General features: G+C 45.5%; 1 protein-coding gene and 1 non-coding gene across 2 annotated transcripts in view; one reads left to right on the top strand and one right to left on the bottom strand.

The window, feature by feature from the left end:
- The window catches only part of MYO5A (myosin VA), a 197,433-nt gene that overhangs the window by 148,805 nt on the left and 21,833 nt on the right, over positions 1–26,795 (top strand). Inside the window, exons 23-31 of the mRNA XM_055127854.1 lie at positions 1,293–1,386; positions 5,044–5,192; positions 6,301–6,414; positions 9,199–9,342; positions 9,498–9,551; positions 11,432–11,659; positions 15,369–15,469; positions 19,812–20,010; positions 24,305–24,398. Coding sequence (XP_054983829.1) covers positions 1,293–1,386; positions 5,044–5,192; positions 6,301–6,414; positions 9,199–9,342; positions 9,498–9,551; positions 11,432–11,659; positions 15,369–15,469; positions 19,812–20,010; positions 24,305–24,398 — 1,177 coding nt within the window. The remainder of the gene's footprint in view (positions 1–1,292; positions 1,387–5,043; positions 5,193–6,300; positions 6,415–9,198; positions 9,343–9,497; positions 9,552–11,431; positions 11,660–15,368; positions 15,470–19,811; positions 20,011–24,304; positions 24,399–26,795) is intronic.
- Positions 26,548–26,673, bottom strand: LOC129403017 (small nucleolar RNA SNORA36 family). Its single transcript, XR_008629008.1, has one exon. It is a non-coding gene; the product is annotated as a small nucleolar RNA SNORA36 family (small nucleolar RNA).

Raw genomic sequence — 26,795 nt, 5'->3', positions numbered from 1 at the left:
CAGATTCTGGCTATTGTAAACAGTGCTGCGATGAACATACATGTGCAGATGTTGTTTCGATTGTACTTTTTTGCCTCTCTGGGATATATTCCCAGCAGTGGTATTGTCCAGCCCCAATTCTTAAATGCCACTGGCCTAACTCTGGGAATGTGGATTAGGTTGTTTTGCAAAAGTGCCACAGGTGCCTTTAGTTCTTGGTTGTGCATGTCTGACAAAGAGCAGTTTTTCTCAGGCCTACAGAGATATGGGATCTTTATGCTGAGAGCAGTTTCCAAAGCCAGTGGAGGCAGAGGCAGGGATGGGCCCCTAATTCAAAATGAGCACCCCGGACTAATTTCTGAGTGACACCGTGTTGTCCTCTCTGCTGTGGCCTCCTGGGACCCCCAGTGCTGGGGCCTCTTTTCCTGTCTCTGGACTCCTGGTGATTTCTCTTCCTACGAGAAGAATCACCTTCACAGTTCATTAAGCTTATTCTTAGAAAAAGTAAGGGGCAGTTCACTTATCACATTTTATTCCAAAAATTGAGTAAAATTACATATTTTACAAAGTTACCTTTAGTTTTGATTTTACTTCCTGGGAATTTTTATCCAACCAGGAACTATGAAGTTAAAGGTCAGTGCTTTAAATAAATAAATAAATAAAGCACTTTGGTAAAATATTCATCATTTAAAATTTGCCATTTTAATCATTTCTAACAGTGCAATTCTGACATTAAGGGTGTTCATACTTTTATAAGGCATCGGCGCATTTAAACAGGATATAAATAACAAGTTTGCAAACTTAAAATGCTTTTGAAAGATTAAAGGGAATATCTCTTTGTCCAGACAAGCATAAGGGCACTTCAGAAGGTCATCTGTTAATTTCCATAGTCAAATGTCCTTCGTATCTTTCTTAACCCCCTTAATCTCTCTCCCGTTGAATCCCATAAGCATGTACTTAGGGTGTTAAGAGGAGGAGGCATTATCATTTCATGAGCAAATGCTTCCTCGGTGTTGGCCAGTTGCTAAACAGCAATCATGAATTGTCTCTGGTTTACTTGGGAAGAAGTAAATCCCTAATAAGGGCTATAAAAATGTCCTGTAGTAGTGCAGAGGAGAGACATTTGATTGGAGGTAGTTTCCATGAAGGCTCTCAGGGGGTACAGTGCTTGGGCCATGTTTGGATGGTGAGAGAACTATACCAAGAAATGAGGCCCCGAGATGTGGAAGAGAGGAGAGACCCCGTATGGTCTTCAGATGTTGTATTATTCTTCCTCTGTCTCGTCAACTCAGTTTATTGTTTGATTCTTGTAGCTGGTATCAAATCTGAAGGAAGAAAATACTTTACTGAAACAGGAAAAAGAGACCCTCAATCAGCGTATTGTGGAACAAGCTAAGGAGATGACAGGTAAGGCATACAATTCTTTTTCTTTCTTTGTTTTAAAGACATCTTTATTTAAATAGAATCAACAGAAAGCTCCAGATGGGTCTAGCGCCCCCTGGTGGGGTAGTATGGTTCCTTTCAGGAGAAACTAGTGGATGTTCTCTTCCTTACTGCTAGCTCTCCAGCTTCCATACCATGGGGCGCCATATTTCAATGATATTTAGCATCCTGATGTTTTTTTTTTATTTTTTATTTTTTTATTTTATAAGGTAGTTGATAATATTTGATTACATTTAATATTCAGACACCAATCCCACCACCATGACACCTTCCCACCACCAAATTTGGGATGTTTCCATCCCAAGCCCCAAGCCCTGTCCCAAAGCACAACCGAAGTCATATACTTTGTGTTGTCTGTTATGGAAAACCGCTGAAAATGCTACAAAAAAGTATCCATAAAGGAAACAGTGTGAAGATTGTTCTATTTTGGCAGAGGCCATTAAGATATTCTTTAGTATAACACTTGTTAAAAGTTGAGTGATGTGAGCTTTCGTTTATATATCAGAAAATATGTATATATGCATATATGTGTGTATATACGCATCTATATATATACATACATATATTTTCATATATATATATTTCCCTCTGTGATTGGATGCCTGCTATTTGAACCCCATCAAGTGTGGTGTGGTACTTATGGAAAAAGGGTAGGGAGTGCCTTATGGTGTATTGTGTGGCTACAATGTGGCCGCGCACTCCAGGAGTGCATTCACTCGTGCATGAGGCTCAGCCCTAACGCATGGGGAATGGCCTTGAGCATAACAGCAGTTGGGTTGTGAAGGTTTTTGGCTTCTGGGCCTGGGTTCCTTGAGGTGGGGAGGGGGGAGGGCTCTCACCACCCCCCAACTCTGGGGTGCCCCGACTGAAACAGCCTCATGCAGGGTCTGGTGGCATGACTGTGGCAGGCGTCATGTTGCTCCTTTCCCGGAGGAAAAAACCGTGCAGTCTGGTTGGTCGCCGATGACGAGATTATCTGGTGCCGGCTGGAGGTGGCTTATGGGTGAGACCCCTGGGTGGCTGGAGACAGAGGGAAACGGGCAGAGGATCTCCAATCCCGGTCTGGCACGGTCCGGTTCATTGAACCCAGAGTCCAAGGTCACGAAGTTCCACATTACCTAGGTTTTGTCGGACTTCACTTGTACATGAGTCTTGGCCCAAGTGTGTGGGGCATGGCCTTGAGCCTGGCAGTGGTTGGGTTGTGGAGGTTTTTTGGCTGCTGGGGCTGGGTTCCTTGGCATACAATTCTAGTCAGCATGAGATCAAAGTTTTGTAAGATATACCTTTGTTTAGAACTAAGTTTTGTTAATTTTTTTTTTCAGCTTGGAGGGCACATTTGGTTGTACTCAGGGCTTCTTCCTCCTGGCTCCAGGCTCAGGGACCATATTCCTGGTCATGCTCAGGGGGACATATGTGGTTCCAGCTGGTTGCCATATGCAAGGGCAGGACCTTACTCCCATACTGTCCCTTTGGCCCCTAGAAATAAAATCTATTTTTTAATGTTGATGCTGTCATCAATAAATTTATAGGTCCCAGTAAATTTATAAACCACTTTAGACATTTTACTTGGATTCATTGATGAACTTATGAATCTGCTTTCTTTATGTAAAAATTTGACGTGATGTTTAGGCACCATTACTTGAATTTTTTTAATTTTGTCTGAAAAATAAATTTTAAAATGTGGGGCCAACCCACATAAAAAACTTGACTTCAGAGCTTAAGATCTTAGGAAAGGACCAACAAAAAGGAGCCTAAACCAGGCAGGAAGAAAGAAATGGTAAAACTTAGAGCAGAAATTAACTACATGGATACCCAAAAAACAATCCAAAAAATCAATGAAACCAAGAGCTGGTTCTTTTGAGAAAATAAACAAGATTGATAAACCACTAGGAAGATTCACAAAGAAAGAGAGAGAACCCTAATAAATGGAATGAGAAATGGAAAGGGGACATCACAACAGAAACCAAAGAAATTCAAAAGATCAACAGAGATTACTTTGAAAGCCTGTATGCCACAAAACACGAGAACCTAGAAGAAAAATGGATAAATTCCTAGATTCCTGTAACCTCCCAAGGCTGAGCCAAGAAGATTTGGAATACCTGAATAGACCTGTCATTGTCAAGGAAATTGAAACCATAAGCAATAGTCTTCCCAAAAACAAAAGCCTGTGTCCATTAGCAAATTCTTCCAAACATTGAAAAGGACCTATTGGCAGTCCTTTTCAAGCTTTTCCGGGAAATTGAAGAAACAGTAACTCTCCCAAACAGGTTCTATGAGGCACATATTACCCTAATACCAAAAACAGACAGAGACACCACAAAAAAAAGAAAGAAAGAAAGAAAGAAAGAAAGAAAGAAAGAAAGAAAGAAAGAAAGAAAGAAAGAAAGAAAGAAAGAAAGAAAGAAAATTGCAGGCTGATATCCCTGATGAACATGGATGCAAAGACCTCAACAAAATATTAGCAAATAGAATCCAACGACTCACCAAGAAGATCATACACCACGACCAAGTGGGATTCATCATTCCTATTCAGCCATTCAGTGGGTTTAATGGGTGAACAACTTGAGTACCTGAGAACAGACGACTGGTTAAAGAAACTTTGGCACACCTACCAGTGAAATACCATGCAGATGTTAGGAAAAGATGAAATCATGAAATTTGCTTACAAGTGGATGGACATGGAGAGTGTCGTGCTAAGTGAAATGAGTCAGAAAGAGAGGGACAGACATAGAAGGACTGCACTCATTTGTGGAATCTAAAATATCATGTGAGACTCACACCCAAGGACAGTAGAGACAGGGCCAGGAAGATTGCTCCACGGATGGAAGCCTGCTTTATGAGCTGTGGGAGAAGGCAGCTGGGATGGAGAAGGAACCACTAAATCAATAATGGTTGGAGGGATCGCTCACGATGGGAGATGTGTGCTGAAAGTAGATAAAGGACCAAACATGATGGCCTCTCAGTATATGTATTGCAAACCATAGTACCCACTTTAAGATGAAGTGGTAAAATTAACTGCTGTGTTATTATTATTTTTTTTTAAGTTTTGGGCATTATATTTTGCTTGGATATTCCCACCACCATTCAAGCCTGCCTTCTAGGGGCAGATGCTAGATCGTTTATTTTCCATTGCTCACTTTGTATATCAGGAAAGGTTGCAAGGCCACGTAAGCGGCCACATGGTTTGGAGAAATAGTTCTGGTCCCCACATACCGGAGCTGACCTGGGCTTGATTCCAGAATTGTATACAGTCTCCCAAGCACTTCCAGGAGTAATTCCTGAGTACAGAGCCAGGAATAACCCCTGAGCATCACCAGGTGTGGTCCAAAAAATTTTTGTTTAAGTTTCATGATAATGACTAGTGAACATTTATCAAGGACCTACAGTAACTATAGTAAATGAACTATTGGCATTGTCTATAGCGACAGAAGACAGTAGATGGTTATAGTTATAATTAAACTACTTCATTTTGGAGTCATGATTCTTTTTACCAAGATACTCTGCTGAGTACTCTTGACACAAGTGCTAAAAGTAAAACCCCCTGCAGAGAAACTGGAAGTCAGAATACATGTTTGCATTGCTTTATGTGGAGCCTTTTCTGCATGCTTTTCCCTCTTTCAGAGACTATGGAGAAGAAGTTAGTAGAAGAAACGAAACAATTGGAACTCGATCTTAACGATGAGAGGCTGAGGTATCAGAACCTTCTGAATGAGTTCAGTCGCTTAGAAGAGAGATATGATGACCTCAAAGAAGAAATGACTCTGATGGTGGTGAGTCAAATAATTTTGCTATAATTTTATGAAAATAAGTGTTTGCAGAAAAAAAAATTTGCTTGTAGAGAATTTGTAAAGATCAGGTCTAGGGGCTAGATAGAGAGTGCAGGGTTAGGGCACTTGCCCTGCGTACAGCTGAGCCCAGTTCCATCCCAGTCACGAAATATGGTCCCCTCAGGACACCAGAAGTGATCCCCCAGCACAGAGCCGGGAACAAGCTCCAAACACAGCTCGTGTGTCCCCCAGTTAGTTTTATAATTTAGAAATAATTAAAATACTGACGTCTGAGTCTTAATGTGTAGACTGAACTTTGCTGCTAACAGATAAGTGTTTGGCGACTGTTTCATTGACATTTGTCTGCCACCAGAGTGCCCACTACCATAATCCAGAGCTGATGAAGCCACTTGTAATAAATATATTCTCTTTCAAATGAATGGCAAGAAGTTTTAGGAAGGGCTGACTACCCCAAATCTGTGTGATAAAGATTAGTGTCCCCGATTGGTCCTGGTCCCAAAATATGATCATAGTACCAATAAGGATTTTTCTCCAGCTGTAGAATAGAGAAAGTGAAGAAAAGACTGACCCATGGCAAAGGATTGTCAAGCCAACTTGAAATAGTTGGGTGAAGGAATTCAGACTTATAGAGATAGATTAATTTTTGAATAGGAAGAGAACCCAACATGTCAGAAACGGAGTAACCAATCAAAGAAGGAATTAGAGGGAGAGCAGGCAAGTATAGAAAGACTGGATGCAGATTTGGTAGGAAAAGATGATGATAAAATCAGACGTGTGAAATTAAACAGCCAGGGGAATAGAGTTTGAAAAATTTGGCGAACTGCTAGGTCACCAAGTGAGTTGTTCAGTGACTCACTGCAGGGCAGTTAAATTTGACTGGTTGGGTGTTCTATTCCAGACACAATGCCAAACCCATTGCTTGTGCTATTTACATAATCCTTGCATGATATTATTATTATGCAATATAATATTATCGATGATTTTTGTACCTGTCTTAGAGATCTCCCGTTTTCCTAACGACAAAACTGGGATCTGGAAATTAGTCCAGTGCTTTCTTGATTACATAATACCCACTTTATTTGTCTTGAAGAATGTACCGAAGCCTGGACACAAGAGAACAGATTCTACTCACAGCAGCAATGAATCTGAATATACCTTCAGCGCTGAGCTGGCAGAGACGGAAGACGTTCCACTGAGAACTGAGGTACCTGCGGTGGGGGCGGGGAGCAGGGGGGGCTTTGTGAGCTGGACTCAAAGTCTCAGATGTGCATGGCAAGTGCTCTGCTACCTCTGAGCCACATGTCCTGCCCTCAGGTGTGTTTTAGCCCCTTTCTGTCACTCACAGGTAAGTGTGACTGTGGTACTGCTGGAGACTAATTTAGAGTCCCGTGACTCTGAGTTAGGACTCTGACACAGTCCTCAGGTCCCCCTTTCAAGCACGATAATTAGTGTCCGTAATGAGTAACTCAGACACGATCGTCAGAACTCTCTGTTGACTGCTGAATGACTTTTTAGTTTTAATTAGGAAACTTAAGCCTGCTCGGATTGGGACTGGACCTTCTCCAGCCAGACCCCCCCCATTTTCCAGTAGTTGGCAGCCACACCCACAAACTGCCCCTGGCGCCGTGTAATCCCACCAACGGCCAACATCCAGAGACTATAACACCAAGCTCCCAGAAGCATGCGGCTGTAAAGCGGCCACGTGACATGTAATAGCCTTGTTCTCCCTCTTGCAGAACCTGACAAGCTACCAAGAGTTTACTGCCTTCATGGGAGAGCCTTGCAAGCTCCCCATAGTGTATTCATATCCCAAAGTACAGTAAAAGACATATGCATACCTCTCAGAGAGCCTGGCAAGCTACCCGTGGCGTATTCAATATGCCAAAAACAGTAACGATAGGTCTCATTCCCCTGACCCTGAAATAGCCTCCAATCGCTGGGAAAGATGAGTAAGGAGAGGCTGCTAAAATCTCAGGGCTGAGTGTAATAGAGACGTTACTGGTGCCCACTTGAGTAAATCGATGAACAACGGGATGACAGTGATACAGTGATACTTAAGGAAACATTTCCTCCACCTCATTCTGTTAACTTTAAAGATTGATGTCATAGAGTCGGAATCATACTTACACAAATCTGGTCATTCCCAGTCACCCCTTGTAAGTGGCAGGGTCAGTATTCTGGGGCTTGTCCTTCCGGGGTGCTTTAGCGTCCTGCCCCCCGGCAGAGGTTCTGCACTGCAGCCCCTGAGCACCAGGCCTGCGTGACTAGCTGTAGGTCTGGGTCATTCGTCCAGCAGGATAATACCAGTAGATCACAGGAAAGTCGGATTTTCTTTCTCCATGTGGCATAGCAAACCGTCCCGAACACTGGCGGTTCCAAAGAGCAGTAACTTATTGTTGCTTTCGTCTGTTTTGCCTCAGCGGTTCTTCTCCCCAGGCGTTGTTTGTCGGTGCACCCTGACATCCAGCTGTGGTGTCTGTGATCTTGCCCTGGGGTCTCCCACGTGGCTTCACTCTTCTGCGGCAGGGTCGGTAGGGCAGAGAGCGTCAGCCTGAAGGGCGGCAAGTCTCTCTGGAGCAGACCCAGAGCTAGTGCAGTAGAAGGGCCACAGAAATGATGTCACTGTCACTGTCACCGTCATCGTTGCTCATCGATTTGCTCAAGCGGGCACCAGTGACACCTCCATTGTGAGACTTGTTGTTACTATCTTTGGCATTATGAATATGCCACAGGTAGCTTGCCAGGCTCTGCTGTGCGGGCGGGATACGCCGATAGCTTGCCGGGCTCTCCGAGAGGGACAGAGGAATCCAACCCGGGTCAGCCGTGTGCAAGGCAAACACCCTACCCGCTGTGCTATCACTCCAGCCCATAGAAATGATACTGCAGTGAATGTCTTCTCCCAAACACAGCTAACCTGCCTCTTTGAGAAGCTTTTTTAGTACTTCACTCTTATCATGCGGTGGAGCGATAGCACGGCGGGTAGGGCATTTGCCTCGCACACGGCCGACCTGAGTTTGATTCCTCCACCCCTCTCAGAGAGCCCAGCAAGCTACTGAGAGTATCCTGGCCACACTGCAGAGCCTGGCAAGCTCCCCGTGGCAAATTCGATATGCCAAAAACGGGAACAGCAAGTCTCACAATGGAGATGTTACTGGTGCCCTCTCGAGCAAATCGATGAGCAACAGGATGACAGTGACAGTGCCCATGACACTCTTATCATACGAGATACTGTTCCTAATTTATGACCTCATTGTTCTTTTAATTCTCTGCCAGTATGACAGGGGAAAGGAGGTCTTGACTGTTCATTGGCATCTCTCTCTTGATGAGCTAGGCGTGATGTGTTGCTGTGTGTGTGTTTTTTTTTTTAAGTAAACAGATCTTATTTAGAGGCTTTTGAGGATAGGAGGAAGGTATAAGAAAGGGAGAGAGAGGGGGCTGGAGCGATAGCACAGTGGGTAGGCGTTTGCCTTGCACGTGGCCGACCCGGGTTCGATTCCCAGCATCCCATAGGGTCCCCTGAGCACTGCCAGGGGTAATTCCTGAGTGCATGAGCCAGGCGTAACCCCTGAGCATCTCCAGGTATGATCCAAAAAGTTAAAAAAAAAAAAAGAAAAAAAAGAAAGGGAGAGAGAGGTAAGAGTAACGTGTTCAAGAGAGAACTCGGGCTTCTCCAAGGGTGGAGGAGGCCCCTACACATAACCAAGCTTTAGACACAAAAGTATGAAAGCATGAAAGTACACATCTCAAGAGGGGAGATGCAGGCGACACATGTGCTCGGCGACACATGTGCTCGGCCACGTGGGCGCAAGCAGCACATGGGCTCAGGCAGCATATGTGCCATGTTGCTGTGTTTTCTCAGCCATGTTTATTTCCCCTCTGTAAATTTGTCTTTTGTGTGTGTGTGTGTGTGTGTGGTATTTTCAGCCATTTTCACTGGCTCGTGCATTTCCAGGCCTCTCTTAACCCTCTTTCGGTTTCTGGGCCTTAGGAACCAAGTGAGAAAAAGGTGCCTCTTGACATGTCGCTGTTCCTGAAGCTGCAGAAGCGGGTCAAGGAGCTGGAGCAGGAGAAGCAGGTGCTGCAGGACGAGCTGGACCGCAAGGAGGAGCTGGTGCCCCGCGGCAAGGCGCAGGTGCGCGGCTCTCCCGGCCTTCCCGCGGCCCATCGGCGAGTCTGGTTGGAGCACTGTGGGCAAAACTCCGCCATGCCCATCGAGAGCCCCAGAATAAAGCCGCGACAGTTCAAATCGAACCGTTTCTAAAGTTTCGAATTGTGTGTTTTCCCCAGGAAGAAGAAAGACCACAGATCAGAGGCACAGAGCTGGAGTATGAGTCGCTGAAGGTAACGGGACTCCTGGCCCGAATGAAGTATCTGTTCTGGCAAGACGCCTGTCAGGAGGATTTCCTTTTCTCAGAGACGAACCTCATGGGTCAGATGCTACAGCAGACGTTCTGACTTACACCTTACCTGGGAGCCTGGGAGTTCTTTTTTTTTTTTCCTGGCGGTGCTCGGGGGACCCTATGGGATGCTAGGAATAGAGCCTGGATCGGCCTCGTGCAAGGCGAAACGCCCTCCTCGCTGTGCTGTCGCTCCAGCCCCTCGGAGTCCTTTTTGTCCCTGTGTTGTTTCCCTTACTTTCCATGGAATACAAACTATATTTGTATTCCATGGAAAGTAAGCTTCTGAAAGGTAGTTAAGGACATGGACTCATCAGTAATTCAAGTTCACATCCCAGGGACAGTACAAGTTCTATACCCCTTCTGTACCTGTGCTTTCTTACTCATAAAGCAGGGTTAATAAGAGTCTTATTGTCCGAAGGAGTCTGACTAGTATCTATCTTCTTAGGCTGCAGAGGAAAGCGCCCGCACCTAGATGACTGTTAGTGTCTCCAGCGTTTCCCCCATTCTTTTCCTTCCTGGTAGTGTCACAGCGACCCGCGTCACTCACATACCGCTTATGGTGTGCGCACGTATTATTTTAATTATATTATTTGGTTTGAGGGCTGTCCGGGTTGTTTCCAGAGCTTGACTATTGTGAATAGTGCTCCTGTGAACCTAGGAGTACAAATAAATCTTTTTGAAATACCATTTTGGACTTTTAGGATAGATGCTAAGAAGTAGAATTGCTTGATCACCTGGAAACTTAGATCCTAACCTCAGATATCTCCATGCCAATCCCTTTTCCCCACATCCCTCTAGAGCTGATTCTTTCTACTTTGACATGGTACCTCATTGTTTTTCTTTATATTTCCCTAATAAGGGATGAAGACAACTTTTTTATAACTCTATTCTGTTTTCCCATTGCCATAATTTGAGTAGAGTGTGCCAAGAATGACACAGGCTGGTGTATGAGGTTAGTAAGGAAGGAGGAAGAAAGGATTTGTATGTTCACCTAGTGGCTAAAGGCAGAGGTGGTCTATTCTGCCTGCCCGCCAAAGCAAATGTATAGGCATATTATCCAGGGAAGTTTGAAAAATACATTATTGTTAAAACACCACTGGGTCTCTTACCAGCTTAAACCATGTGGTATGTTTATGAGAAATTAAAACCCCAAGACCTCAGTACTTTACAGAGGAAATAAGAGAATGCTACTTAAAGTTTCAGGCAACTGTTCATTGGATCCACCCACTGGGAAGGTCCTAACCAGCTAGACCCTCATGTTTGTCCTTGCTTTTATCCAGAAATAAGACCTGGGTCTTTGGAAGGGACTTCACTTGCCCGCTAGCACTCAGCAGTCTCTTCTTTTTTTTTTTTTTTTTGCTTTTTTTTGGGTCACACCCGGCGATGCACAGGGGTGACTCCTGGCTCTGCACTCAGGAATCAACCCTGGCGGTGCTCAGGGGACCATATGGGATGCTGGGAATCGAACCCGGGTCGGCCACGTGCAAGGCAAACGCCCTACCCACTGTGCTATCGCTCCAGCCCCCTCAGCAGTCTCTTCTGACCTCTAGACAGAACCCTGGGCAGGGCTGGGTCAGATTTGACTCTGGAACCTGGTTTGCGGGAGCAGCAGTGAGGGATCCCGCCAGGGGCCTGAGATGTGAGGCCTGCGATCCATCTCCCTGGCTCGGGCCCAACTCCCACAAGCGGGGAAGCCACTTCTCAGGGTGATCTGAGCAGAATTCTCCCACCGTCGTGGTGAAGGGCCAGGGGGCGGGGCTGGATTCCCTGCCGTGAAGTTGGGCATCACGGAAACATGCTCTCTCTGTACCTTCTTCGTAGCGCCAAGAACTAGAATCAGAAAACAAAAAACTGAAAAATGAGCTGAACGAGCTACGCAAAGCGCTCAGCGAGAAGAGTGCTCCCGAGGTGACGGCCCCGGGGGCGCCGGCCTACCGAGTGCTCATGGAGCAGCTGACCTCGGTGAGCGAAGAGCTGGACGTCCGCAAGGAGGAGGTCCTCATCCTGAGGTCGCAGCTGGTGAGCCAGAAGGAGGCCATCCAGCCCAAGGTGAGCACTGCCCGCGCGAGCCTCGCTCCGTCCTGGGCCCGCCAGCCCCCGCTCACGCGAGCACAGACGAGCGTGTTAGATCCCGTGCGTCCCGAGTCCTTTCTCTCGGAGCTTCAGTGCTGCTTTAAAAGCTGCCGCGAATGCTACTCAGGATGAGCGACACAGCCAGGGAAGTCTCAGGCCGTCTTCAGAATGTCTTTGCTCAGGAGCGAAAGGCCTTTGAAATGAGTCTTCTTTGTAGTAATCTGGGCTTAATAAACTTGGACCAAAAAGAAGGTACTTGGCCCAGAGATAGAACATCTGGTTCGCTTGCAGGAAGCCTCGGACCCTCCCCATTTCCCCTCTAGCTGCTTGGAGCAACCCCTGCCTCAAGCACCGGGCTGGGAGTAGCCCCGTAGGACCACTATGCGTGTCCCCTAAAAGAACAAAAACGAGAAAATAAAAACCACATGGGGGTGGATATTAACTATGATGGTCATTGCATGATGTCCATAAAAACTGAGTTGCTACATAGTACACCTAAAACTAGTGTAATTAATAAATACACACACACATATATATGTGTGTGTATATATATATGTGTGTGTGTATATATATACATATATACATATATATACACATATATATATTTAGGAGGCTTGAAACTTACTAGTGGAGTTTTAAAAATAAAATTCTGTAAATTATAAAAGCCCTAATATTTATGAGAAAGCATTCAATACGACTTTAAATTCCTTGCTAAAATGCCCTGTTTGTAAAGGAAGCCCTTGGAAAGATGAGAAATGGAATCAGGAGTGGAAGCTACATGAGAAGGATTCCTGTCGCTTCAGAGAGCCCTGCTCCTGGGAGGGCTGTGTGCGGTGACTCAGCAGGAAGGGCCCCTGCAGTGAGACTAACCAGGGAGTGACCCTCGGGGGTCTTCCCTCCCTCGCTGAGTGGACGTCCAGCACCGCCATGTGCGGCAAAGCCTACTCACCATTAACATCCAGACAGAATTTGTCCCCAAACTTGGCCCGTTTCTCTGCCCATATTCCTTTACCAAAGTCTACAAGACAGTTGAGGCCAACTTGTATTCCATTGACATGATATAGCATATAAAGTGTTTATTCCAGCTGCATCTAAAAACTAAAAGCATATACAATATTTAATGAACTGGATGACTACAAACTCCGGAGTGCTTAGAGTTGGTATTTCTGCATGTAATTATGATACCAAACTTGCAGTATATATTTTGGGTTTGGTAAAAGAAACTCATACGCAAGACTCATATTTTCTGGCCAGAAAATACAAAATTGTGAAAATGAGCTATCTGATTAAATCATCTTGGAGCGGAAATCCCAGTAACAAATAGAGCTATCTAATAATTCCTTATCTTAAGATCTGCCCAGAACCCCTTAACTTTGCAGTGAGTCAAGTTCCTAGAAAGGAAACCTTTCTATTTCCTTTTTTTTTGAGGGGGAGGGGGAAAAAAAAACAAACCCCACCCACACTTTGTATACCTTCAGATGGCACTGGTCCATAGACCAGTGATTGAAGACCCCTGGACTCACAGAGTCAGTTTCAATTCCTGATGCTGCCTAATCCGCTGAGTGCCACTGGGGGTGACTCCAAAGGATGGGACCAGGACACACTCGAGCACTGTGTGAGGTGTGCACTCTCCCTCAAAAAAAAAAAAAAAAGACTCATTATTTTTTAAATTTTTTTAAATGAATCACATGTCACCATGAGATAGAGTTACAAAGCTTTCATGATTGAGTTTCAGTCATACGATGTTTTCAACACCCCTCCCTCCACCAGTGCACATTTCCCACCACCAATGTCCCCATATCCCTCCTGCCACCCCCCTACTGTCATTCTTACATTTTAATAGTAGGTTCAGATTTTCCTCACTCATAAATAATTTACAATTAGAAAAAACCAATATGGCTCAAAAAGAATTTCAGCCACTGTTCTAGAGAATTAAGAGTTGGCTTCACTCCTGTTAGTTTTCCTTGAATATCTATACATAGGGTTATTTCTATATTAATGTTATAAAAAATGAATGATGGAATTTGTTTCTGGAACTAAGGGTTTATTGTTCTCTCCATTTCTTTTGTGTGTGTGTGTATGCTGGCTAACTTGTGATTTTCAGGATGACAAGGTAATTACAATTTTTTTTTCAATTTTAGTAAATGATTTAAAAAAATCCCCAAATTGATTTATTTAATAATCTTATTTCAAAAGGCAAAAATTATTATTATTAGTAGTAGTAGTAGTAGTATTATAAAGCTCCAGTTTATATACAGACATCTGTGTGACTTCTAATTTTTAGTGACTTGCTGTAGTAGTTACGACAGACCATCCATAGGGGCAGGGGAGGGGTGGGAGCCCTTAGCTTGGAACACATTAAAGCAGAACTGGCGAGGATTTACGGCCAGAGGTCAAGAGGACCCTGAGAGGTGAACACATCCTTCCTGGCGGGCGCGAGGCTTCCTTCAGGCCGTCTTTCCAAAACCCTAGTCATTGCATGCGTCAGGCATATACACCAATACTCTGAGCCATATTTGAGACGTCTTGGTAAGGTGATAGGGATTGGATTTCATCTTAGGGATGCAGGAAGAAAAGAAATTATATTTGTCTTAGAACAGATTTCTTGGTTTGAATACATGTACTCTGTTCATTCTTCTCCATTGGAATGTTGGCTTTAGAGCAAACATTAACTGAAGGACCAACAGATACTAGTTATATTTAGATGAGTAGAATGGGCCTTGAGTTCTAAAGGATTCTTATTCTCTCTTCCTGCTCTACTTTAAAAGAAAGGATATATAGAAGCAAAATTTTGAAATTATTATTCATGTCAGAAAAGAAAAAAGAAAAACAGAAATGAAAATGTTGGCAAGAGGGGCTGGAGCAATAGCACAGCGGGTAGGGCATTTGCCTTGCACGAGGCCGACCCGGGTTCTAATCCCAGCATCCCATATGGTCCCCTGAGCACCGCCAGAGGTAATTCCTGAGTGAAGAGCCAGGAGTAATCCCTGTGCATCGCCAGGTGTGACCCAAAAACCAAAAAAATAAATAAATAAATAAATAAATTGTTGGCAAGAAAGCCCTTTTTTTAAAGCAAAAGGACATAAATACTTTAGTTAATATGTATTTAAGGGTATGAGGGAAAAAATGTTTTTAAAATGATATGAACAACACTTTTTACTTTTACTGAGTTTTCATTAAAAAGATGGATATTTTCCAAAGTTTTAGTGTTTCATTAGAGCACTTGTTTTATTATAACTGCGTCTAAGTAGTAAAAAGAATAATCTGGTTCAAAGTAGTAAAAAGAATATTCTATACATTTTGTTAGCTTCTTGGTCTTCTTAATGAATATTTTCTGAACTGTTTATACTATATGCTTTACATATTTAAAAGTTTGCATGTATATGTGTATTTATGTATGTAGTGTATATATTTCACGTAAAATATTTACCTGTTGCTGAATTGATGGGTGAGACGGGCATACACTGGAATCTCCCCGCCTTTGTGTTAGGAATCAGAGCTTGTCAAGAGGGCCACTGGAGGTGCCTCTGTCTGGGATTGCGTGTGTCCCGCTCTCCTCGGGAGCACTTTGGGACTGGGAGTGGGTGCAGCCTGTAAACTCCTCTGTTCTGGAGGAAAGAAATCCATTAGCATTCCAAGCCCCCGAATTGTAATTAATGTGGCCTCGGTGTTCTTTCCCCTGCAGAATACGATGACAGATTCCACACTCCTCCTGGAAGACGTGCAGAAGATGAAAGATAAGGGTGAAATAGCACAAGCTTATATTGGTTTGAAAGAAACAAATAGGTAAGTCGATGCTTTCTTGGTTTATTTTATAATCTTATTGATCTGTAGTCTTCAGGGTAGCTTCTTGCAGAGCAAGTGAAAATGTTGATCCATCGCCTTGTTAGATATCAACCGCCCTTCAAAGGAAACTCAGTTCCCAATGTAGTCACAATTAAAATTGCATTTCTAGCATAAGGTTGTATTATTGATGAGAGGTATCAGAAAAAAATTCTTTAGATCAGGGGAATATGCTACTGTCTGTTCAGAATTTTAAACTTGAGAAGAAAAACCATTTGCTGATTGTCCTGGGTTAGTCACTTACATTTAACATTCAACATAATTATTCGCAAAGGTTTGTGGGGGCAACTGCTACTCTCAATATTTTAAATAGTGTAGAAAAAAATGAAGGAAGTATCTGGAATCGCATTAGTGTTAGCCATGTAATTTTTAATGTGCACTGTGGCGTCTCGATTCGAGTCTTGGCTAACCATGCAGTCTGTAATCGGTCACAAGTTGCTAAACTTCTGCGTAAGCTTTCCTGTGACTGAGATTATGGGCCGAGGAGCGGGAGGGAAATTCTTCAGCCTCCCTGCCCGCCCCCCCCCCCCCCCCCCGCCAAGAGAGCTGCAAGTGCTTTGAATTCCAAACTTAGATGGTTATGTGCTTAAAAGAACATGGTTATGATCAGGGAGAAATAGGGTTTTGTGGATTTGTATTGTCAGTATGTAGCGTAGGGCTCCTGGGGTCAAGAATGGTCATAAAAAGTTACTTTCCTAGGTACTGCCTGGATTTCCAGGTGTGTGTGTGTCTGTGTGTGTGTCTGTGTGTGTGTCTGTGTGTGTGTGTGTGTGTGTGTGTAGATCTCCACGGGTAGCTTTCAAGCCAGCCTCAACCCCTTGCCCCGAAGCGGAGTCTCCCAGAGATGGTGCTGAGATTCTTACGTGAACCTCCACCTCGAGGTTGCTCAGCAGGGCCCCTCGGGATGACAACTTTGTCACCTGTTTATGGCAGTTGCGACCGTGAGGTCCCAGTAGTGCTTCAGGCTGCCCCCTCCCTCCCTCAACTTAGTTCTTTTTAGAGAAATCCTGATTAGCATTTCATAAGCTTTTGGGACGTCAGTCACTAGCCTAATGAGTTTACAAGTCTTGCTTCGTGGGTAAAACACATCCTGGGTGGTCTCTGCCGTGTGAGGCCACAGCTTCCCACAGTCCTGGCCCTCTGGGCGTTGGACTCTAGCTCTGAAGACTGACTGTGACTCATAGATATCACACTTCTTCCTTGTCTACACTTGCATAACCCGGATCCCTGATCTCGCATTTGGCTCCTGGTAGGAGTGAGGTAGGCGTGAGGTCACGTGGAGTGGTAGCTGCAGACATGATTGTGGCATGGCTAGAGAGAACACACACAAAAAAATCTATTGTCATGCCATAGAATCTGGAATAATAGTACATCAGGAGAGGCTATTGCCCTGCACGTGGCTAACCCAGGTTCGATCCCAGCACCCCATATACAAGACTGAGTCCCGAGTACCATTGGATGTGGCCCAAACACAAACCAAAAAGTCATGTCAAACAAAATCTGAGAATATAGGACAGTTGTTTGGTTTATTTTAATAATCTATTCTTGTAAAACCTTTAAGACAGTTTTTAGAAGAAGCAGCCATATTTTATTACATTGAGATAAGTTTCTATCCAGAAGAATTAAGTCTTTATTTTGAGATGAATTGTTAAGATTGCCACAGGAAGAAAACAGCAAATTTTTCATTCTTTAAGTGGGTGACTGAGGGGCAGTCTCTGGTGTAGTATGTGGCACATAAGATCACTCTGGCAGCTGAATAAAACATTAGAAACAGAACCACTTTTCTCATCCCTTCTGTGATTTCTTGCTGTGCAAGTAAAGTAGTTCTAGACCTGTAGTAAGTTTGCTTCAATTTCCACCCATTCATGCATAATGTTTTATGTTCTCCTCCTTCAAAAGTAACCAAAAAATAATTATTAATGTCTTAAAGTCATCGTTCATTCATAAAGACATTCTTACCGCCATACTACATTTCACTACATAATTGTCACAGATTTTACACCTACCAATTTGTCTTTGCAAAATATGTCAGTGTGACCGTTACACAAAGTCTTTTTTATTTTAATTTTGTGGGCTACTAAAAAAGCATGCAACCATTATACCATGACATGGTTATGCGGTGAAATATGTTAATTCAATATGGAGAAAATGCCCGGTGCTGCTCTCGACATCATCTCATCACCATCCTGTATCCCTTTGTTTTGCATTGTTGCTCCTTGTGCGTGGAAGATCATCTGCTCTGGATTGCCATGAGTTGAATGAGGATGGAGAACTGTGGCTGGTTTATGAAGGGTTAAAACAAGCAAACAGGTTATACTTGCCCCCTGCGAGTGGAATGTCATTAACTTATTGTTTTTCTTACTAACAGAAGTCTCCTGACTTTCTGGATTTCCTGTGCTTTACTTGTCTGCCTGGGTACCTCGGGCCAGTTGGCCAATCATTTTACTGCAAATGTTTTCCTCTAAAGGCTGCTATGAAAAGTGGAACAGGACCAGGGATGTAGCTCAGTGGTAGAGCACACGCCTTGTAATTATAAGGCTCTGGGTTTGATCCCGATACCACAGAAATAAATAGGTATACAAATAAAGGAGAAATAGAGTATGGTTTCAAAAAAGAAGTTGGTGCCCATAAGTGAAGGATACATCTAGAATTCCCGTCAGACACTAAATTTATGGAATTGGAAGAAACCAAGACTTTTCACCTGGAGTGTAAACTCCTGTGGGGGAGATTGGTACCTAAAACTTAGTAGTTTCGTATTTGGAATAACCAGTCTAAAGGGCAGATGTGCCTTTAACAGTTTGGATGCATCCTTCTATATTGTTATTACTCCTGCCAGCAGTGATCTTAAGTGCGTGATTTAGCAATCTACATGGCTATTGTAAAATTCAAATTTGTGAAACAGCACATCAGATTTCCTACATTACTCCAGTTCAGAACAATATCCCGGGCACAGCTTGTCCCAAAAGTCTCAGGGCAAGCTAATCCAATGGAAATAGCAAACACCTTTCTAGCACAGACACTTCTGCTCCAGATATTTGGGTTTTGAAACTAAGGGCCAGAAAATTCAAGCCCTTGCCTAGCCTGAGACTGACTCCAGTTAGACACCCAGTGCCCCTTTCAGGGGTACGGCCCACGCCCCAGGCTCTGAAGTATCATTTTAATGATTCAATTTTTTAAAAATAATTTGTGGTGAGGGGTATGTTTGGGTCTCACCGGGTGATTCTCTGGGGCTCCAACTGGGTCGACGGCCTTCGAGTGAAGCACTTTAACCCCGGTACTAACACTCCACTCTCAAATTTAAAAATACTTCATAAGCTGGTTATTCTGCTTACAGTTTCTTCCACTTATCCTGTTTTGTGTTGATGCTAACTCTTGCCACTAACTTCACGTGTTATTTTCAGTCGCTGTTCGTAATCTATATCATTGCAATAATGTCAGTAAGTCTTTCGAAGCAGTTGGTCACCAAGAAGAGTGACATCAGGGACGTTTTTCTTCCCTCCTGTCCGTTGCCCCCTCCCCGTGACGGTGTGTGTGTGTTGGGTCGGAGGGTGTGTGGCAGGAGGTGACAGCTCCCCTCTCTTCCTGGCACTGCTGACGCGTATGTTTGCTCGGAGAGGCAGTCGCCCTTGTGTTGGTCCTACTGATACTATGTCCTAAAACCATATTATGTTCAAATTTTATTTCCAATATGGAAGCTTATGGGGAGAGAGAAGATAAATATAAGAGGAATATGAAATATATGTAAAATTTCAGAGCTCCCTACCTTTCGGGCAGATATATTTCATAGCATTCCAGCTTTTCTGCTCCTTCAGGGACAAAGGCCAGAAAATAAAAATGGGGCCCTTGTCCCACCCTTTGTCTGAAGTTATGAAATATTTCCGTTATAATTCGGAAATGATTGAGAGCAGAGCTCATTTGTGGCAAAGGTTCTTTCTTTGCCATTTTAAAGGCTTTTTTTATTTTCAAGGTAGAAAGCCAGATTAAAGCTGTGTCTGTTAATTGATTATACGACTCATCGTTTCCTATAAACCTTTCTCGAGGCCTCTGGAAACGTTCAGTGGCAGCAGCCTCTGCTCTCGGAAGGCCGCAGGGGCGAGAGTGTTGGTTGTCACTCTGGCCCCTGCGAGAGTCTCGTGATTTAAGCCAAGTTAGTGGCTCCGTGGATGGTGAAGAATATTTAGGTCTCCTGCCCTCGAGAGTGAGTGTGAAGTCTCACGCCTGCGGGGCCAGGGCCGGGTGTCCCCCGGGCCATGTCACAGCCCCCTGTGTGGCCGCCTCCCTGCAGGCTCCTGGAGTCCCAGCTGCAGTCGCAGAAGAGGAGCCACGAGAACGAGGCGGAAGCGCTGCGCGGGGAGATTCAGAGCCTGAAGGAGGAGAACAACAGGCAGCAGCAGCTGCTGGCGCAGAACCTGCAGCTGCCGCCCGAGGCCCGCATCGAGGCCAGCCTGCAGCACGAGATCACCCGGCTCACCAACGAGAACCTGGTAAGCCGGGCCCGGACCCCCTCGGGCGCGGCCGGGGTGCACGGCCCCGGTGGGGGGGGGGGGGGGGGGGGGTCAGGCTCCGTGTGTCTGGGAAGCACCCGCTGGCCCGGCTCTCCCTTGTGCCACTCTGGCCGAGACGGTGAAGGGTACAGGACCTGGGCGGGGATGGAGACTGCACAGATGCTGTTCCTCACGCTCCACACGTGTCTGTGAGCTCTCAGGCCTAGCGGGGGGCTTGGGGGTGACTGGCTGAGCTTGGGCTGCTCCCCCGGGCCCAGTGACCCCCTCCTCTCCTAAGCTGCCAGCTCTGCCGTCACCGGGAGGTTTGCTCCGTGGTGTTGTGACAGAGACGGGAGCGACTCTCACCTGCGGTCCCCGGGCGCCCGGCCTTCATCCCTCACGGCGGGCGGTGAGCGTCCTGGCGGTGGCACCTGGCCGGCTGGGCCAGGCGGGGGCTTCTGCCCATCCCCGGCCAGAGCCCCCAGGTGACGGGGGAGGGACCAGGGTCCAAGCTTGTATTTGAATGAAGCAGAACTATAGTTCAGCAAAGAAAGAAATTTTCCTCTTGCCAGATTCTGAACATCAGCATAGAGTCCAAGTTTCTCTTTCATTTATTTACAGAAAATTCTTTCTAAAATATGCACTTCTTAGGCACAAAATAATTTTGACGGATTTTCAGATTTGACTTTAAAAAGTCCCTAAGGAGTCATCGAAGAGATTCCCTCTAATTTAGCCACCTGAATTATTGCCCCGTCTTGTACATTACAAATAGTTTTCCAGCGCCATTTCTTCAACCATCTTTCGTTCTAATTAGAAGCAAAACCCAAAGATACACTTTTCAGTCTCTCTGAAGAAAGCTTTCGGCTCGAGTTTGCCCTGTGGGCCGGAGAGAGGGGGTGGGTGAGGGTGCTGTGTAGACGGTTTCCGAAGTCACGATGTTGCTTATGTGGGCATAAATCTTCTGAGACATACAATATTCTTGAAATGTTTAATTTCAAGAATATTGTTGCTTAAAGTAACAATGCTTTGATGATTACGAATCAAAAACTGTGCTGCATCATGGAATAATAATTGATCATTGTACAAATTCTGTGCTTGTCAATAATGCCTGTCTCCAGACACCGGGTGGGAGCAGGAGGTAGGATGCTCCAAGCGCACTGTGAGGGGCGTGTCTCGTGGGCCCCAGACCTGGTTCTGGTCTCTAGTACCACACACACAACCAAGAGATGTTTCTGAGCTCCAGATTTCTGAAGTTGGTTTGCTTTTTTTTTTTTTTTTTAGTTGCTTTTTGGATCACACCTGACAATGCACAGGGGTTACTCCTGGCTCTGCACTCAGGAATCACTCCTGGCGGTGCTCATGGGACCATATGGAATGCTGGGAATCAAACCCAGGTCGACCGTGTGCAAGGCAAATGCCCTACCCGATGTGTTATTGCTCCAGCCCCCTGGTTTGCTTTTTTTTTTTTCTTTCTTTTTTTAACCAGACAGATGAAACCTTTCCCTTGCAACCCTGATGGCGGCATGCATTTTCTTCACAATTTTTGGTATTGCTTCCTTGACACTGGCTGCTACTTCAGGAGAATTGGATTCAACCCTAAATACAGAGGCGCCTTTTCAAAACTTATAGTGTCGCCATCTTAATGATCCGTTTCTTGGAGAGCCACGTGAGCAGAATATGAATGCTGCCGTGGCCCACACTTAGCGTTCTTGGTGGCTGCATCTTGTCGAGCCCAGTTCCCCATCAGACCCCACGCAAGCGAAAAGACAGTTTTCTTCCTCCTCTAGTGAACACGCGCCTTTCAGCGGAGAGGGGCATGGAGATTCTCGCCAGCCTCTTCTGCTTCAAACCAAATGTCAGTATTGAACATTTTGAAATGTTTTCCAGAGTAGTATTGCTTAACGTAAGCCAAGGATGCTTTGATTCCCTTCTCACCTCCCTGGGATTTGTTTCCCCGCTCTTGCGGCCAAGTGGTGCTGCCACCTGTGGGCAGCTCTGAGCAGTGACATGCCAGTGACGTAGCTGTCCACTCAGCTGCAGGCAGTGGCTCCGCCTTGTCCCGGGCTCCGGGCATGGGGTAGTGGGTGAGGCTTGTGCAGGCTCTAAAGAGGAGCAGATGGTGGCAGGGACAAGTCGGTGCCTCCGGAACACACACTGCTTCATTATTTGTGCTTTCCAATACTTTGACATGGATTTTATATTATTTTAATACACGATTGTGCTGAAAGATAGCGTTTCCCTCGGATGGAGCAAAACCAATACCAATTGTGCCTGTTTTTTCAGTATTTTGAGGAATTATATGCAGATGATCCTAAGAAGTATCAGTCATGTCGGATTTCACTTTACAGACGGATGATTGTATGTAATTTGCTCTCGAGCACATTTCTGTTGCCGTCTTGCTACTTCTAGCTCTGCCCTGCAGCCCGCCCGAGAAGTCTCTTCCGAAGCTTCCGTGAAGCCTCTTTCTCCCCACAGCTATCTTTCCGCCAGTAGTGGCACCTCTGCTCTGTCCGTCCCTGTCACGTCTGGTTTGTTATTAACACGAGGCTTGCAGTGTGATGGACGCAAACTGATTAGGCAGAGAAAGTGAAATTCAAGAAGCACAACTGAACACTTGGAAATGTTACCAGTCATTTCCTCGGAATTATCCATCTAGCATCTAACTCAACCCTATCTAGACTGGAGAATAAATGAGCATTTGGAGTTACAACACTTTTCTTCCAAAGAACAACCATAGATCTCATCAATTCATTGCCTTTCTAAACTCGGATTTAATGAATTGATCTTCTTCTTGTTGTTTGAGAGGATTCTTGATGAAAATAGAGTCAACTATCTCAAACCTTTTTAACTGTTACCTTGAATATACTTCTTTTGTTCTTGTCCTTTCTCTCTCTCTCTCTCTCACTCTCTCTCTCTCTCTCTCATAAAGAATTTACGATTGCCTCCTTTGTATCATCTTAAGCAACATAAATCACAGGGAGAGCAAGTACTGGGTGACCCCCTGCATCTGTGCATGGTGGATAACAAAGGAATAGACAGTATTGCCCAGTGGGAACCCTGGGTCCCCTGTATTATAAGACTCACAGTGAGGGAGGAGGGAATGAAGATTGGGTCAGAGTGGCGGAGGGTCACGGGGACTTTGGGGGTGATGGGATGCAGTAACTTCGTATATCAACACCATAAATTTTATCCTAAGCTGTAATTTTGTTTTTTGTGGTTGATTTTGTTGTTGTTGTTGTTGTTATTGTTGGAGATTAGGGAATTGAGTTTGTTTTTGTTGTTGTTGTTTGTTGGATTTTTTGAGTCACACCCAGCAGCACCCAAGGGTTATTCTGGCTTTGCACTCAGGACTCGCTCCTACAGTGCTCTGGGCACCGAATGGAATGCAGGGATAGAGCCTGGGCCAGTCGTGTTTCAGGCAGAGGCGCTACCCGCTGTGCTGTCACTCTGGCCCCAACTGGAACCTTAAATATTCTGGTTGCCTCTTTCTTGTATGAGTCAAATTCTGTCACCTGTCATGGGCAAGTCATGCTGCCTGTCACTTGGGCCTGGGTCAGGGTTTCTCAAGCTTTCCCCACCGGGGCCTCCCTCTAACCAGCCTCCTTCCTATGCTCCCCCCCCCACACCCTCCCCGTGGGCCCCTAGTTTGTGCCTTGCCCACACCACCACCGACACAGTTTCCACCTGTGGGCCCGTGGGTATCCTGGGTGCTTCACACTGTCCTCTCGGCCCGCGGCTGAGAATGCTAAGGCTGACCCCTGCTCTCTCTCGCGTCCCCTCTGTCTGTTTTTTCCAACCTGTCTTTTCATTCCCAAGACTTGCTGCCGTCTCCTGAGTGGCAGGACTGACGCCCACCTCTCCGAAAGCTTGGTCTCAGAGAGCCGGTGTCTCAAGCACGGCCGTTGCACGTCCCTAGCTGCCGTCCTGCCGGCCTTAAGAATGCCCGCAGAGCCTTTTGTGTGTTCACCGAAGTTTAGTTTACCGATGTGAGGGATGCTTCAAATAGAACACGCCTCTGGGGTAGCGGGACACCCTGTGAGCAGCTGGGCCCAGGTCACCCCGGTCAGCCTGCCGTCCATCGCGCTGGGAAGCGCGGCACTGTTGTCACGCTCGTGTGTGGCTTCGTGGCAGCTGTGTGTCCCGTGTCCCGTGTCCGGCGGTGGCTCCAGCAGTGAGCTCTCGGCTGTCCTGTGAGACTAACCGCTGTTTCTGTGATGCCGTGTCTGCCGTGCCTCCCTGCACTCCCACGGGCCTGTCTTGGTCTTTGTCTCACGCGTGTCACTCTGCTCTCTAGGACCTGATGGAGCAGCTCGAAAAGCAAGATAAGACCGTCCGGAAGCTGAAGAAGCAGCTGAAAGTGTTTGCCAAAAAGATCGGTGAACTAGAAGGTATTTGAGCATGTTTTGGTGATCGTGGCTGGATCTAGGTTTTGTGATTGCTTGTTTGGTAAACTAACAGAGAAGAGTTTCATAACGTATGACCCGCAGGGGCTGGAGTGATAGCACAGCGGGTAGGGCATCTGCCTTGCACGAGGCAGACCCGGTTCGATTCCCAGCATCCTATATGGTCCCCTGAGCACCACTAGGCGTAATTCCTGAGTGCAGAGCCAGGAGTAACTCCTGTGCATCGTTGGGTGTGACCCAAAAAGCAAAAAAAAAAAAAAAATGACCTGCACACTTGGCCCCTGTGGGGTGGGAGTTCCCATTGCAGATTAGGAGAGGGTCCATTTTAGTTCTTTAGGATGGAAGAAAATTTGTTCAAGAGACATGAGTGTCTTCCATTTACCCTTTACCAGACACTTTGCTACATGTATGCTGGAGCCATTTTCCCTGGTTTGCATCCTGTTGGCCTTCTAACATCAGGCAAATTTCTGAACTTCACACTGTGCCTCAGTTTTCCCACTTGTTAAATGGAGTGATAATGGTATCCCCCATCAAGATTTGTAAGGATTAAATGAGATAATATGTGTAATGCAGTTAGAATAGTTCTCAGATACATAATAAGTGTTATATACAACTTTGAGTTTTTGGGGGGGTTTGTTTGTCTTGCTTTTTGGGTCACACCTGACAATGCACAGGGGCTGCTCCTGGCCCATGCACTCAGGAATTACTTCTGGCGGTGCTCGGAGGACCATATTGGATGCCGGGGATCGACCCCAGGTCACACACGTGCAAGGCAAACGCCCTCCCCACTGTGCTATCACTCCAGCCCCACAACAACTTTGAGTTTTATCATTGCAATTATTCTTATTATTGAGGGGACTATGATGAAGAATACAAGGTTACCTTAAAGAGCCACCTAGTGGTGGGAAAGAAAAGAATAAGGAAAAATACGATTATAAAGAAAATTTTTTTTTCAAATTTTAAAATTTATATTTAATGTTGGGAAAAACATGAGAAAATTATTTCTCACACATATCATATGTACAATTACCTTCACACAGTTGAATTGTTGACCTTGAACAAAAAAGAAACCAGTCATTTCATCAACAAAATGGTTTTATTTAATAGTGTAACGGGCAGGGTACTTCCTCTGCACGTGGTCCACCCAGGTTCGAGTCCCCGGGCGCACTGCTAGAAGCGACCCCAGGGTGCAGAGTCAGGAGCGAGCCCCGAGCATCACTGGGGGCAGCCTCGGAAGCAGAACAAAACCCAAAATAATCGTCTTACTCAGAAACCACAAAGAGGCACTTGGCAAGGTGCAGTGCTCTGCACAGTCACTTTCCCAAGATGAGGCCAGGACCCCCCTCAGCGGGACTGTCGGAACTGAGCGGGGACCGCCAGGGGCTGTGTGCGTTTCAGTAGTTGGGCTCTGGGGGCCTCCCTGCTCCCGCTGAGACCGTGCCAGGGCACTGCCAGGGCTGGGCCAGGCCAGGCTGTGCCCGCAGTGTGCCAGCTGCCCGGGAGCGCTCCTCCAACCACACAGCCTCATCACACAAGGTTTCCCACATCCCTTTGCACGGAATCTTAAGTTATGAATCACCGTGTCTCTTCAGAGACCCCCTCCACGCTTGGCACAGTTCAGTAGATAGTGACACACACAGAGAGAGCTAAATTCTAAACCTACTCCAAGGACCCGCTCTGCATTATAACTCTTCTCTAATTGTGTCAAGAGATGAAAGCAGGTTATTTGCTTGAAAGACGTTCGTGTTATGTTTGCTTCCTGGTTCAGTGCTCAGAGGTTACCGCTGGTGAGCTCAGGGGACCATCTATGGCTCTGGGGACCGAACTGGGGTTGGCTGGATGCCAGGCAAGCGCCTTACCCCTGTGCTGGCTCTCGGACCCAGATAGGTGTATTTTAATTGAAGAGCGAGTTACAAGCATTTCAAGGTGTTATTACTGTTAAATTTAAAAATAGCATAATATTTTAAAGAAAAAGAATATAATTTTAAGGTTTGGGTATTTTTTAGAGTGATCAGGCAGTGCTGGGGGCTGTTTCTGGCTGTGCCAAAAACAGTAACAGCGAGTCTCACAATGGACATGTTACTGGTGCCCACTCAAGCAAATCATTGAACAACGGGATGACAGTGACAGTGGTTTTAATAGGTTGGGAGGGAAATGAGGAGAGAAAACCCTTCTTCCCAGTCATCTCCTCCACTGTAGTGTCCCAGAGTTTAGCTACAGAGCAGGAGAGCAGTTCTGAACTAGGCACAATACTTTGGTTGGAACTTGTGTTTTTGATTTAGTGATACATGTCTGAAAATGAAATGTTATTGTTTGAATGTGACTTGCACTTACTGAGTATAGAAGTCCCATCCCGTCCCCAAAATTAAAGACTAGAGTCTT

Source organism: Sorex araneus, chromosome 2 (genome assembly GCF_027595985.1).
Source record: "Sorex araneus isolate mSorAra2 chromosome 2, mSorAra2.pri, whole genome shotgun sequence".
Lineage (NCBI taxonomy): Eukaryota > Metazoa > Chordata > Mammalia > Eulipotyphla > Soricidae > Sorex > Sorex araneus.
This window is presented reverse-complemented; position numbering and strand designations above follow the sequence as displayed.